Source organism: Rhagoletis pomonella, unplaced genomic scaffold, assembly GCF_013731165.1.
Source record: "Rhagoletis pomonella isolate Grant_MI unplaced genomic scaffold, Rhpom_1.0 Rhpom_scaffold_00005, whole genome shotgun sequence".
Classification (NCBI taxonomy): domain Eukaryota; kingdom Metazoa; phylum Arthropoda; class Insecta; order Diptera; family Tephritidae; genus Rhagoletis; species Rhagoletis pomonella.
The window spans coordinates 61,905,258-61,920,940 of record NW_023458559.1 but is presented as its reverse complement, the minus strand read 5'-3'; the positions used below and the strand labels follow the sequence as shown (position 1 = coordinate 61,920,940).

At 34.1% G+C, this 15,683-nt stretch overlaps 1 protein-coding gene across 1 annotated transcript; it reads right to left on the bottom strand.

Moving 5' to 3' along the window:
• Nucleotides 1-884: 884 nt before the first annotated feature.
• LOC118739337 (L-threonine 3-dehydrogenase, mitochondrial-like) lies at nt 885-9,418 on the bottom strand. Its single transcript, XM_036470600.1, has 6 exons — nt 9,230-9,418; nt 6,018-6,267; nt 5,396-5,522; nt 5,075-5,222; nt 4,091-4,196; nt 885-2,087 (listed from the first exon to the last, which is right to left on the bottom strand). The coding sequence occupies exons 1-6, from the start codon at nt 9,366-9,368 to the stop codon at nt 1,766-1,768; spliced, it is 1,092 nt and encodes a 363-aa protein (XP_036326493.1). The 5' UTR covers nt 9,369-9,418; the 3' UTR covers nt 885-1,765.
• Nucleotides 9,419-15,683: the final 6,265 nt, after the last annotated feature.

The following is a 15,683-nucleotide window of genomic DNA, read 5'->3' as shown; positions in this document are numbered from 1 at the left end:
GACCAAACTAAATTCAGTTTCAAATACAAACCTTCCAAGTTTAAAAAAAGCACATATGTTGGGTTTAGAATTTAAACAGTTCGGTTTAAATTTTAAACGCAAACATTTTATATTTCGTCATAATTAAAAAAAAAAAAACTTAAATTTTATGCTGCGTCTGATGGGGATTGAACCCGGACAGCTTTGGTAGCAACCAATTGTATCACCCATCTTTGCACACTCAGCTACAGCCATTCATGTAAATGTGCTTTCATATGTTGAGTTTGAATCAACACCACATTTCGCTGTGTTGATGCCATCAGTTCATAAGCCTAGATTTTAACCAAATTTTCTATATATGAAACCTAGAAACTAGAATGAAAACATTTTGGTTTGATTTTTAAACCACGAACTTTTTGGTTTTAATTTTAAACCACTCGTAGTAAAACATCATTTTCTCGGCTGCCTGGACTAAAATTTAAACCATAATATATTAAAAATTGCTTAAAACTATTGACTGGTTTAAAAAGTACACTATAAAAGATTAAAAAGGCAGTAGTCCTAGCGCGGTTTAAAAATTAAACCCAAATTTTTGACCGTGAAGCAATACATTTTTGTTACACAATTTCGTTAAAAAAAAACACTCACCTTTACTCAATAGATAGCGCCTAAATTTAACTGTGTTATTATTTGGACATTGCAGCACTTATTTTACACACACACACATATTTCAGAGCCTTTACATGCTACCATCCCACGCTTACCGCAACTCCAGTGAAAACACATAAGAAACAATGCCCGGACAAATATTTCACTTATTTGAAAACACTTACAATAAACTTATTAGCAAAGCGCTACAGTTTTATTAATATTTTACACAGAATTGACATTTTTCACAAAATTTTCACGAGCGGCGCGGAAACTTGAGCAAAGCGGTTAAATGGCGGCGGAACTTTGACAATGCACAGAGCTGCATTTTGTGCATTTATGTACAATGCGGGTAAACTGAGTAATGGCGACATCTGTTGGTGAAGCTTGAGCTCATATTAAGTAGAAGGATATTTTACCCGATTTCATTTTATAATGTTCGATAATAGATAGTGCGATCTACGGATTTTCATCAAACAAAATGATACATAATTTGCATTAAATCAAATACATTTTTGCGAGTTATTTTGATATTTTTGTTTATTAATTAGCAATTAACTTTGCCGCACGAAGGCAACTCTGGCCGTTGTCAAACTTTTTCCGCCGTTCCGGTCGTTTGTCATTAGTTTCCCCTTCCGTGTGTGAAAATTTTAGTTGCTTTTAGTTATACATATTGTAGAAAAAGTCAAATTGTTTCAGAGTTTTGTGCTAAAATTAATTGTTTTCTACATAACGTAACAGCTGTGCATGTTTTCTTTCGAATATAACGCAAATCTTACTTTAATATGTGCCTGCACTTTGTGTTCATAGCAATTGTTTTAGTGGCTGAATGCAATCTAGAAAAAATGCCAGAAAATGATTTCTAAGAGTAAAAAGCAAATAAAGACAAATAAATTTGTAAAAGTTTCCGGCACAATCTCTATGAAAATCCTTCATCTACGATATTTTAATAGTCATTAATAACGCAAGTATAAAATTCAAAGCCTCGTTATTTTATTTTACTCACTTATAAATCTATAAATGCACCATTTCAAGAAATTTATAAATGCACCTTTTCAAGAAAGTTTTGAGATTTCCTCAATTAAAAAATACTTTATGAACATTAATAATTCATCTCGTTTTAAATATCAATCAGCTTTCAACCCAAAGAAGCACGCACTTTTGCATTTTCCACATTAATATAATTCTCTTGCACATCCTTAACCATAAAATCTACTAAATTATCCAAATCGTAGTTATGCTGCCAACCCCAATCGCGACGTGCTTCAGAATCATCGAAAACTTGCGGCCACGAATCCGCAATCGCTTGCCGACCATCTGGCTTATAGGTGACTTGTAAATTTGGAACATGACGCCTCAGTTTAGCAACTAGCTCTTCAGGTGTGAAGGACATTGCTGTAACATTGTAGACGCGTCGCTTCAAACTCCCCGAAGGGGCACACATAATTGTATGCAGAGCGCTGCAAGGATATGCAGATAGGTAAAGCGCATGATAATTATTAGTGGGTGAGAAATAATCGTTAACATACCCGTGTCGTTCAATTAAAGTAGCCTAAATCGGCATAGGCCCTTTTCCCTTTAAAGCAGCATTTCATTGGATTCCCAAACAAAGTTTAACTTTTAACTAGACACCTCAAGTTCTTGAAGCCCTTTTAATAGAAACTTAAGAAAAATAAAAAATTCTATTTTTAGCACATACCAAATGATCAAACTTAAATAGCAGAGTAGCTTGATTGTAGTTGACTTAACAAATGAAAACGTGGAAAAAGCAACAACAGTTTACGTGGCAAACTTAGCTCATTGGGTAGTTGAAGAAGTGTGATGAGGAGATGTGTTGATCTCCGAAATAGCTATAACTTCTGCCAAAAATGTACACTGCCGGAACAATGTATTGGCACAGCAAGTTTTTCACAATATATGCAACAATTTTCATTCTAATATTTTTCCGCTAATTTCGTATAAAAATATGGTTCATTCTACAACAAAAAAAAAAAAACATAAAAATATAATGCCTAAACTTTGTGCAAAACTGGCGAAAACTCAGCAAATTTTCATGAAAATTTTCAAATTTTTAATCATATTTTTAAGAATTTTTTTTGGTATGCAGATTTGTAGCCCAATCAATTTTATTTCAATAAAGTGCAAGATTAAAGTGGCTAGGAATTACCGTTGATTTTTGCCAATTTTTTTACGCAGTCTTCCATTCCACAAATTTTGTTCGAAAATATTTTATATGGAAAAAATGCAAAACACCTTCAACAAAAAAAATTCTCAAAAATCAACGCGATTTTTTACTAACTCCGAACTTGCATTTTTTTACTAGAATTTATTGGCTGCAAAACTGCATACTCAAAAAAAATCTAAGAAATCTGATTAAAAAGTTGAAAATTTGCTGAATTTTCGCGAGTTTTGCACAAAGTTTAAGAATTATATTTTTGCGTTTTTTGTTGTTGAATGAACAATATTTTTATACAAAATTGGCGGAAAAATATTAGAATAAAAATTGTTGCATATATTGTGAAAAATTTGCTGTGCCAATACTTTTTTCCCGCAGTGTAAATAAATTGTGTTTTTTTTTTTAATTGTTCAAAATAAAAAAAAAATCAAGGGAAACTGATTATTTTTTAATTCAAAATCAAACCTAAAGTCACTTGAGCTACTTTAATTGAACGGCGCAGATATGCTACTGTGAACAAACATGTCTTGGTTTAATATAATTTTTGTGAAAACGCTCGTAATACGGTGCTACAAAAAAAGTCATGAAATACACCCGATACAAAACCTAGTCTGGGGTTGTAGTATGGTCGAGTACATGATGAAAATAGGCCCCGTATAGTTCCTGAACCCTTTATTTTTTATTCCAAAAAAAAACGTCATTTTCGTACTTGATGTACTTATCTATTAAACGCTCAACTATTTTCCATCCGATTTTAGAAATCGAACAATAAGTTTTAGTAAATATTGATGAACTCCTTAGCCACACTGCTAAAAAAATCTGCACGTCAAGGCCTTATTTTTGCTTAAATTGCTCTATTTCGACAGTGTCAGTTTATTCGAAAATAAATTTTCTTTTAGATAAATACCACATATTTGGCAACTTTCATAGAAAAAATTAAGAAAAATAAGGGCACATTAAAATTTAACCGATGAAAACTCCCAACATGCTAAGTTTAATAATATACTGTTATACGTAGTTTTAAAGGTATAAATCCTCTTTTCAAAACTTGATCGATTTTTAAAATGGGATGGAAAATAGTCAGCTATTAATAGATAAGTGCATCAGGTACGAAAATAACGGTTTTTTTGGTATAAAAAATTGAGAGTTCAGGAACTATACGGGACCTGTTTTCATGTTGTATTCGACCATACCTATAACCTAAACTAGGTTTTGTTTCGCGTGTATTTCATGACTTTTTTGTAGCACCATGTAATTACTAGTCTACTCAAAATATTTTCGACTCACCGGAGACAATCCTCAATGTACATCATCGGTAAACGCGTATCAGGGCGTAAATAGCAAGTGTATTTGCTTGAGCGTAATGCTTCGTGAAATATGGCGACAGCGTAATCTTAAAGGAAGAGAAGGTAAGAGCAAAAGAAAAGAAAATTCATAAAATATATTGTTTTTTTTGTAAATCTTTTTTTTGTCTCTATGATATACTAATTAGACACAATATATTCGATTTTTATTTTTAAGGCCTATGTTTATTTACCCTTCATGAAAGTTTGTCAAATATTATTATATTTTATGTGTGTTATTTTATTAGTTTTTAAGTATTTTTTTGGATTCTACATTTGCATGGCTTTGTTTTGTTCTTTTTCAACAAAGGGAGCCTGAAACATATTTTTCCTTCTCTATTTTGCGCCTATTACTCGTATTCACTTAATTGAACTGGGTTAAACTCATTGTGCGGTAAATTGGTGAATGCGCCGTATCTTCAATATAATCGCTTTCGTAGCCATAAGCGTCAGTCTTTTTGCCCTTCCTGCTGCTATTCAATTATTGAAAATTGCGATACTTAAAGGGGAAATTGCACATTTAACAAAGTGAAAACAATCGCAAAAGATGCACTTTCTTTATTATGATCAATGATGAATGGAGCTTTGCTTACAAATGTACATACATGCATACATATGTGCATTTGTTTTGTGCATAATTGAAATTTATTGTTTAACTGCATAGATATTTTTTGTGCGAAATTGTAACAAATTTTGCTTTTGTGCTATTTTGTCTATTCGATTTTACTCTATTCTATTTTATTTTAATTTGTTTTATTTTATTTTATTTTATTTTATTTTATTTTATTTTATTTTATTTTATTTTATTTTATTTTATTTTATTTTATTTTATTTTAATTTATTATATTTTATTCATTATTCACTATCTTAAATTTTTGATCGTTTAGTGATCGACTTTTCTTTTCCATAGACACTATGCAGTACTCACCAGTGGTGCCACCGCCAGGTGGATCGCTAGAAATTACACCCGGGAAACGCAAGCACCTAAAGTCCAAACCAAACTTGTGGAAATAATACTCGCCCATTAGCTCGGCATGCACCTTCGAAACACCATACATAGTACGTGGACGTTGAATCTATGAAATGAAAGGTGAATTAAGTCAAGGAAACGGAAGTGAAAATTATAAGGTACAATACATGTACATACATATGTACATGCTATATTTCATGAACTTAAAAACCGTTGGCAAATGCATTTTTTTAACAAAAGAAAAATGAATAGAAAGTGTTGCATTTAATAACGACTCACCGTCACATTTGGTGTAGGATTCCGTGGACTGTCTGGCCCAAATGCGCCAATGGTGCTCGGTACAAAAATGCGTAAATTGTACTGTTTGGCAAGTTCGATGACATTATGTACACCTTCGATGTTGACGCTGAATTTTGGTAGAAATAAAATTATGTAGTTACGAACATATGTATGTTTAACAGTTAAATGAATAGCGTGTGCGCCAATAAAAAACATGAACGAATCGCAGAAATTCAGGCGGTACAAACAATTTCTTTTTCGGGAACCAAAGAAAATTGCAAACAAAAATCAAAGTATTAAATGCAAGTGACATACGAGTAAAGTAAATGCAAGTGGCATATGTACATTCGTAGGCATGTGAGCAGACGACATGAAATGAAATTGCTAACAACACGCGATTAACTACTTCTACAAGTATTTGGTAATATATTTGCGTGACTAAGTGAAAGTCTTCCTAAATTATGACATATAATCAACGCGCAGACAAATAAAATAAAAGCTTACAAATCCAAGAAATAATGTAAACAGTGCATTGACAAAAAAAAAAAAGAATTCAGAAATAGCCGTACTTGGCAGCCATACTATTGGAATGCTAATTTTACCAGTTATGAGGAGCACTTACCGCACCGCCAACGGCACATTTTGCTCGCCTATCGCGCTCAATAACGCTGAGAAATGTATCAGCCAATCGACGCGATGATCAACTACGATCTTTTGTAATCCTTTGAAATCTAAAATATCAGCAAATATGTAGGGTCCACTCTCCACTACTTGCTTGCTGGGTTTAACAATGTCTGAAAGTATGACACTCTCATCGCCATACTGGGAGCGTAAGCGTTTGGCGCATTCGATGCCTAGTTGGCCGAGACCACCTGAGAAAGAAAAGCGTATTAATTAAGGATATTAGTGGTACATGGCTTAAACGTATGTAGTTAAAGCAACAAAGCGTAAAATATAAAAAATTTTCTGTTTAGAGTTTGTATAATTTGCTAATTTAAATCTTTGAAGTCGTGAGGGAAACATTTTTTCCAAAAAAGGATTATGTGCATTAGGGTGATCCTTAAAAAATATGGAAATCTATATTTTGTATGGGACACCCCTTCATTGAGTTCTATTTACTAAATTAATACTTCAACGAAAATTTCAAAATGGTAGAACAACTTTTATGGGTCGCTACTAGAGCTGTTAATTTTTTCGCTTTTTACGATACCGGGATTTTCGGGATTTAGATATTCATTACTTTTCGACAACTTAAATCGAGAAAATTGCGTCTATATTGTTTGAGAAGCTCTCCAACCATAAAATAAATAATAAATACATGGGTTTGAAACCTACTTTTTTATTTAAAGAGGCGTTTTTTATTTTTTCTCCCTGACGTCAGAATTTATTTTAAGGGACTTTGTAATTTCAAAGATATGATTAATTCCAAAAATTATTTAAAAAATTCAACGCAATGTAGAATAAAAATATGGGTACCAAATTAAAGAGGAAATTTCTTTAGAATTTAAGACAATTAAAATTTTTTGGATTTACAAGGACGAATAGGTAATTTTTTAAGTTGTTTAAAATTATAAGGACGAAATTCGAGGATGTTATCGAGTTTATATCAGTCCGTAAGATATAATTTTTTCAAAAACAGATACTGCGAAATTTCAAGGATAAAATTTTAAAAGGACATTTTCTATACTTACCAGTCCTTATGCACGAAAAAGTTTAATCTTTTTAAATTCTTCGGAATTTTCTCTTTAATGTGATACTTATACTTATTCTATAAGCACATTTTACTAAATTGTTAAATCATTTTTGAATTACTGACGTCAGAGTAAAAAACTTAAAACGCAATTTTACTATATTTGGCCCATGGTTTTGCGAATATATTGATTATTGTGTGTAATATTTACTATCGCACGGTGTTATACATATGTATAATGAGCCAGACATTTATAAAAAAATATTAATTATTAAATAAAAAAAAAGAAATATAGCCAATACTGGTCAAGAAAAGGATTTTCTGTTATTGCCATCAGTGCAGTCCCGGGATTTTTGGTACGTCAAAAAGGCCGGAATTCCGGGATTAACATTCCTATTTGCTACCAAGGCTTGAAAAATTTAACTTTAGAATGGTAATCCTCATTGATTTTACGAGTGTATTTTAATTTTTCAACCATATTGCACTAAGCGTCGTGCTAAACTTTGCAATAACTGTTAAATAAATAGCAATAAAAAATTACATACAAAAGTAATTATCCGTTAAATGTAATTATTCGTTAAATATTCTAAGTGGTTTACCTTTCTAGGAAAAATCTGATCAATTTGGCACATTATTAAAACTATTCATATAAATTCACAGTCATCGCCAAATTTACTCATCATGCAATATTAAGCGCAAAAAACTTGTTTTTTTAGTTTCTTTCGGAATACTAAATTGCAGCATTTTTAACATTTTCGTGAAAACTAAATTACACAACAAAATTAACTTGAAAGAATACCAAGAAACTCAGGTATAGGAGAGAATAAATATGAACTTTCTAGGCTCAAAACGCATTTTTTAATTTTTTGATAACAAAATATGTCAAATTGTTCCAATTTTAATATTTTAATATTTTCAAATCCTGGTCGAGATCGTTAAAATCATTTTCCAATTTTGAGATTGTTGTGAATGCCTTTACATTACATGTTGATATTTTTAAGGGCCACCCTAATGTGCAAACATACGTATGTATGTATATGTACATATTCGAAATAGTTTGATGAATTTTGCGATTTTAGTTGTAGATTAGGGTCCTTTAAGACCAAAATAAAAATATTTAACTTTTTTTCAAAAACTTTGGACCACGTTAACCGATTTCCATAATTCCTTATTTTTTATCTCCGATCCCATATTAATTTGGTTTAGATCCGATCATTTTATCATGCACAATTTAACGGTGCTCTTAAATTTTTGTATAAGAAACGAAGTCGGTTTTGTTTTGAATTTAAAAATTACTTGTTGTTTTTAAATCTTGTAAATTCTTTTTAAAAAATATTATATGTATTACTTTTATTTACAAGTGAAATTGTAGTTTCTTACTTGAACGATTTAAAATTATTATCCCTTAATTTTTATAGTTTTTTTTCAATCTTAAAAAGTTTTTTTTTTGATTCAAATGCGCGTATGTACAAAATTAAATTACAACAAAAAATTATGTGTATTTGGCACCAAAATAATTAAAGAGAAAATATTGGCACAAAATATTATTAGCCGAAAAACTATAAATTAAAACAAATGTAAAGCATAAAAAGTTAAATATAGCATATTCCAATATGAGCCATATCAGGCGTCTTTCTCGCATGTTTTTAAATGAATGCAACCTGCTGAATTCATTCTGAAAACTTTGTATTATTATCTTCGTTCGTTATACTAAATTAATATTCATCAAAAATTTTTGAAACTATTTTGCGAATATCACAATTTGCGAGCCATAGTACTTTCAAAATATACGTGTTTGATTTTTTTTTGTTTAATCTACGTATCAGAACACAAGTCTTCCGTCTAAGCATTCAAGGTTAAAAATAAAATTATTCAGAAATATGAAACACGCAAACGAAAAAATTGGCAGCAAAATTTTTTTCCACACGCCATTTCACACGTGTTTTACCGGTCTGAAAAAAGATTTAATAAATGTCCTCGTAGAGTTTTGTGAACCTTAGTTGTTTTAAACTTTACTTTCATTTATGTATTCAAATTTTGTATATTAAAAATAAAATATCAATTTTCAGCACCGCGCGATTTCTTTATACAGTAATAACCAATTTTATTGTTGTTTCTCCGAAAATATTATGTAATTGACTTACCGGTTATCAAAATTTTCGGTGGTCGACTTTTACTATGCTGAGCGCGTTTATTTAGCGCCTGACAGACGATTGGCGTTAGGCACGCTGTATTATTAGTGATCTTATTTTGCACGAAAGTCGTTAAACACTTTCTCAGCATTTTCTTGGAGGAGAAATTTCAACTTTAGCAATTTCAAATTTAATAAAGTATTTAAAGTTTCAGATTTTCGTTTAAAATTTGTTTCTTTATTTTATTTTATATTTTATTTTATTTTTGTTTTCTTATTTTCTTGTTTATAATTTTCTTGTTTATAACTTTTTATTTCCATCCAATTTTTGGGAAGAACACTTTTTATACTATGTATATTTTAAATCTAAAGCCTTTTTAATACTCAATCCTTAGATTTTCTATATATAATTTTCTATAAATTCTTTATTACTTCGATGTGTTGAGCAACAAATTTTCCGTGATCCGGCTTTCTCTAAATTTCACCGGCCAACACATAGATGTGTGGCTATCCACTGACTTCTGTTTACTATTCTACCCGACAGCTGCCGTTCTTGATTTTGCTGTTCTGGCAAAATTTGTTACTTCAAGTAAAAAAATAAAAAAATAAAAAAAAAATGTAATACATACATAAATATCTAAGTTGTGTGTTGTTGCCGCCATTGTGTGGAAGATTCAACAAATTTGCTCATAACAACAAAAAGTATTTAGAGATGCATAAGTACATATCGTCGACTGGGTAAACGATTGTCGTAAGCGTCATACGAGCGTGCGTAACATACGACAATCTTTTACCCAGCCGACGATATATGCATGAATATGTTCAAACATTTAAATCAATGAGGAACAATTCGAGACATACATACATATGCACATACTTGTATGTATGTATGTATATTCGCACACGCGCTTGTTTATGAGAAATTGGAGTGTTCGAACGCGTCGCATCATTATTTGCTCTATATTTATTTGAATTTTTTTATTTGTTAATTTTTTTAGAAAGGCTTCGGGGGATATGTCTATAATATTTCGCATAGATCTTCAATAAGCCAAACGGTGCTGTGACTATGACATATTTTATGTATTTCTATATCCACGTAATTTTCGCCGGAATTCTTGATACACGTGCCGCGTGATGCCTTAAATAAAATTGATGGTGTGCCGCGAAAATTCGGTTTTTTAATATACATATTTGTGTATGTACATTAGGGTGGTCAAAAATACGCAAATTCGGAATTTTAATGCCCTCACCCCCTAGGATTGTTCTATATCGAAATAAATATGCCTCTATTTTTTATTTTTTTAATGCGCTCAAAGTTTTCCATGTATTTTATACGGGGAAAAACAACTTTTCGGTGAAATGGTAGAGAATTCTTGAAAATCGATATTTTTCGATCGGAAAACTCTGGTTCTCTTCAGGAGACTTCCAATAACAATACTCAATTGCTTATTTAACCATTTTTTAATACTAAAGATTTTTTAATTACCCCCATTGCATTCGCTAGGGGTTTTGGTGGACCTATAAATTATACTAGTAAAGATTTTTTGATTTCAAAATAAAAAGGTAGAGGTATTTTTTTTCGATATAGAACAATCCTAGGGGGTGAGAGCATAAAAATTCCGATTTTACTTTTTCACATGACTTTTTGGACCCCTCTAGTGTACATATGTATGTATGTATATATATATATATCTATGGATTAGAATTCCATATACTTACACATACAGTTGTATTCTTGACAGGGACGTGAACCGGATGGAAAATTTGGTTGATTCGGTTCAGCGGTTCGAACCGTTTTCGTCATTTTGGATTGGTTCGTCAAAGCGGTTTTTTTCGTTCCATGAACCGGGGTTTCGGTTCGGTTCGGAAATCAAAAAAAAAAACTCACAAGTTTAACTGCCATATCTAAACGAAAGCGTTGGGCGGAGCGTTTTCTGACGTCTAGCTTTAACGCCGAAGTGATAGACCTAAACAAAAGTGTCAACGCTACGTCAAATGCAGAAATAACACCAACAATAAGCATAGGTTTGTTTCTGTGTAACACGAAAATTAAAGTTTCGCCGTTTTTTGCAGCCAACTTCATTACCAAGGTGAATTTATACATGGTGGTGTTAATGGTGAATTTAGATTTTCGCCGCGGTACTTCTTAATGTCAAAATGATGTGTTTGTTGTAATATGAATTCGCTTTACAACAAACATATCATTTTGACATGAGTATGTACCGCGGCGAAAATCTAAATTCGCCATTAACACCACCTTGTATAAATTCACCTTGCTTCAATACCTAACGCCCTGTCAAAATCGGATTTTCCAACCGCTCAGCGTTGACGGCGCGTGAGAATTTTTTGACAGCCAGCTGTTAAGTGTCAAGTGTCTGTCAAATGAGATGGGTTGCCGGTTGCCTTTACATTTAGTATTGCCAGATGGTAAATAACATTTAGGTATTTAACAAACAAAAAAGTGGGTAATTTTATCTATTGAAAATTGGTTGAAACGAACCTTTAAACCTTTATGAAAAGTGGTTCGGTTTTCGGTTCGGATCAAACATTTGTGGAATCTTTCGGTTCGGTTAATAATTCAGTTAATTAATAGATAAAAACGGGTTTCCAGTTCATAACCGGTTTGGTTCAAAACCGGTTCACGGCCCTGATTCTTGAAGTCTAGTGTAGTATTAAACCGCAATACTGACACGTTCTTCTATATAATTGATCAATAAAATGATTTCGGCATCTCAAAATCCTGCTTCAAGGCAAATTCATAGTGTTGAACCCAAGTTTTGTCTGCAGCAACAGTCCGGCTCCTAAATTCAACCCTCAGATTCAAAAACTCTGGTAAACCCTTGCTGATATAAATCGCCGGGGCTTGATGGCATTTAACCGGAAGAATTGCAGCATTCATGGGTTATTAGCTCCCCATTCATCGGAGTCATTAAAGAAGTCTCCTTCATACCCAAGGAAGGTAGGTCCTCTCACATTAATCCTACAGACTTCAGACCTTTTAGTCTCACGTCATTCCTCCTCAAAATTTTAGAGAGGACAGTAGATGAATACTTACGGGACGTGATACGAACTAGTAGGCTCTCCCCAGCGCAGCATACCTACATTCGCTTGTCTGGCTGGAGGAAAAGAGCTTATCAGATAAGGAGACATAGAAGGTGCCTTTAATAACATCAATGCAATCGCCATTACGGGTGTATTAGAAAATTTTGGTGTTGACCCTAACGGGGCTGCTCTGATTGAGAATTTACTCGGCAGGCGGAGGATAACGGCTAAGTTAGGCAACACTACCCCAAGCAGACAGGTCTGCAGAGGCACTCCTCAGGGAGAGGTTCTCTCCCCTCTTCTCTGGACTTTGGCAGTGAACTCCCTGCTGCTGACCCTAGAGAGGGAGGTAGCCACTTCACTGCCTATGCTGACGACCTGGAAATTGCCGTTAAAGGCAAATTCCCTAATGCAAATTTTGTGCTGTTATATGATCACGCTTAGAAACTGGACAAAGTAAAAAAAAAAAACCATAAAACTGAAGTAATTCTCTTAACAAGGAAACATAGGCTATTTGAAGTCTCCCCGCTAATTTTCTAAGTTGTGAAGATCCCTTTGAAGGAGAATGTTAAAAATCTAGGACTCATATTAGATATGAAGCTTACGTGGAAAGTTAATATAGTGGACAGAGTCAAGAAGACCAACGTTGCATTACAAGCGCTCAAAAGCAAATGGGGCTTACACCTCGCATTACTCACTGGCTTTACACTTCTGTAGTCAAGCCTATACTGCTGTATAGAGTACTTGTATAGTGGCCATCAACTCAAAAGACAAGTTACCTAAAACTCCTGGGAAAGGAGCAGCGTTTTATGCATCTCGGGTGATTTAAGGACCACGCCAAACAAAGCGCTAGAAGTGTTAACCAATTTGCCTGCAGTAAATCTGGTAGGGAAACATGTGGCCGCCGCTTCGACTGTCAAACTAAAAATAATGGCGCCATGGAAAGATCGGCGGTTCGGCCACGCTTCTATACTCCATACTGTGGGTAGTTATAATCAAGAAATCGACTACCCTGCCCCTAACCCACCTTCGACAGGCTCTTTAAGATGAACATCCCGTCAAAAAGAGAGTGGCAAATACCAAGATCGTGGAGAAGGGGGAAACTTAGTTTTTGGCTCGGAGTTTTTTTCTAAAGAATTAGAACTGGAATCATCTGCCCTAGTTCCGGACCACAGCAGCATTTATGAGGCAGAAGTTGTAGCTATAAACGGAGGTGGCTGTGTACCTTAATACACATGCCGTAACGAAGACTACGATTAATACCATCTCAGGTCATGATTTAGCCATCAAACCAATGAACGCGGTAATACTAAGATCAAAGATTGCACCGGAATGCCTAGCAGCTGTAGATGATATTAGCACCGCCTTCAATATCAGCCTCATATGGGTTCCGGGACATAGAGATATTGAAGGAAATTGCAGAGCCGATGAAAAGTATAAAATTAACACCGAAATAAATTCGGTGTAAAAGTGTTATTTTTATTACATCGCAATAACGCAGAACGAGAATTAACCTTCAGGAAAGATGCCAATCTTCCACTGTGTGAAAACAGATGTAAGATTGGGATACTCATGGCAACCTGCAAATTATAGATTAGAAATGGCATCATTCAAGAGGCCATCTATAGTTTAGGTTTAACGTGGGAACCTACCGCAATTTAATGCAGTTCAAGCTCCACGAAGCTCAAAAACTCAACGGATTAATTTATGCCTTAATCATTGCCCTGAAATGCAAGAATTTCAGTACAAATGGCAGTGTGGGAGGACACACTTACCACCTTGGTAAAGCCGAAACCTACCTAAAATCTCTGCCCTTCTATGGGTCCCGGCACCCGGTTGAAATGGAACTCCACATTGAACCCTTGCGAGTTCTACCCGCATTTAGATATTAAACCACAGCCCCAGCGATACTCTCCAAAGGGGCCGTACCTCTTTGAACGGACCGGAGTAGTGCTCGACCAGCTCGACTCACGCGACTTACTAAACTTACCAGAATATACATGCCTAACCCTACAACTATTTAGACTTGCCATTTTGTCATCCATTAAACCTAACATGGGCATCTGTTCCCCGCGGTCCCAGGTTTAAGTCTGCGTTAAGTAAGCATGACCACGAAAGCCGTAGACTCTTCTGCCAATTGAGGCTCCTCCAACCGACTCAGGATTGATAGCCTTTGACTTGGGCCCCCGGTTCCGTCACACCCATCACTCGGCTTACGCGAAATTGCCTCAGGGGCATTCAATAGGCCAATAGGTCATGGTTAGACGAGGGCACTTGCGCAACAACTGTTAAGAAAAACCAAGGAACTGCTTAGCCTCCCAACGGAGGACATTTCGATGGTCATGGCTTGTGTAGCCGGACATTGGCTATTCGGTAGGCATGCTTCTAGATTAGGAATATTCTGCCATGAATATTGCAGAGATGAGGAAAAAGAAGAAACAGTTGAGCACTCCTTCTGTAGCTTCCCAGCTTTAGCTAAGAGCAGCAGTGTTACCATTTTGGTGCTTTTGGAGCTAGATTTAGCTCTGTATTTTTCTATTTAGCTCCGAAAGTTGGGTTTTAGCTCCTACCTCTTTCTTTAGCTCTTTTCAAATTTATCTAGCACTTTTTTAGCTCCAGAAAGTTTTAGTTGTTTTTGGTATATATAAGCCAAAACTTAAGCGTTGATAAAATGGAAATTTCGAGATGCAGTGTATCCACCATAAACTCTTGGATCTAGGTTAAAGAATTCAAAAATTAATTAGAAGAAAATCCTTTTTCTGATAACGTTGATTTTGTTTTACCTTACTAATTTTACCTTTAAGGAGAGCTGGAAGTAAAACTTTCCAGAAAAATTTTGCGAAAAAATTTCAATTCTAATATCTGAATTACAGACTTTAACAGCTTGTAAAGTATTTTTAGTTCACTGTTATAAGTGCCATAGCAACGAATTCGAAATATATGCACCTTATTTTGGTTTTAAAAGATTTTTTCAGCACTTAAACTTATCAAATTCGTTGTTTTTATTAAAATTGCCGAAAATGTAAAAACAACATTACGTCAATAAATGCTCAAACCTTCACAAAAATATGTATCTCTTCATTTTAGCTAATTTTGGTATTATTTAGCTCTTTTTAGCACTTTTTTCGACCGTTTTAGTTCCAAACGAAATATTTCTCTGGCAATACTGAAGAGCAGATCGGGCTTTATAGGTAGCCACTTTTTCAGCTCTATCACGGAACGATTCGGTGTAGGAATAAAACCAGTCCTACGCTTCATAAGATTTTGAAAGTCGTTCTATAGTCACTTGAGCGTTGTTGATTCTGAAGTGGTGTGAGCTTTATATGCCATTTATCTTATGCTACCCTCAGACCTAACAAGATGATGATGGAAGCTTCCAATCGATCGCAGTTGATACTCCAATTCTCAATTTGTTTCGTTTTCTA

Coding starts and splice junctions, on each gene's coding strand:
- LOC118739337 (XM_036470600.1), bottom strand. CDS start 9,368: ATGCTGAGAAAGTGTTTAACGACTTTCGTGCAAAATAAGATCACTAAT. Junction 5,223..5,395: donor ATCCTACACCAAATGTGACG/GTGAGTCGTTAT, acceptor TTCATTTCATAG/ATTCAACGTCCACGTACTAT. Junction 2,088..4,090: donor TACATTGAGGATTGTCTCCG/GTGAGTCGAAAA, acceptor ATATCCTTGCAG/CGCTCTGCATACAATTATGT.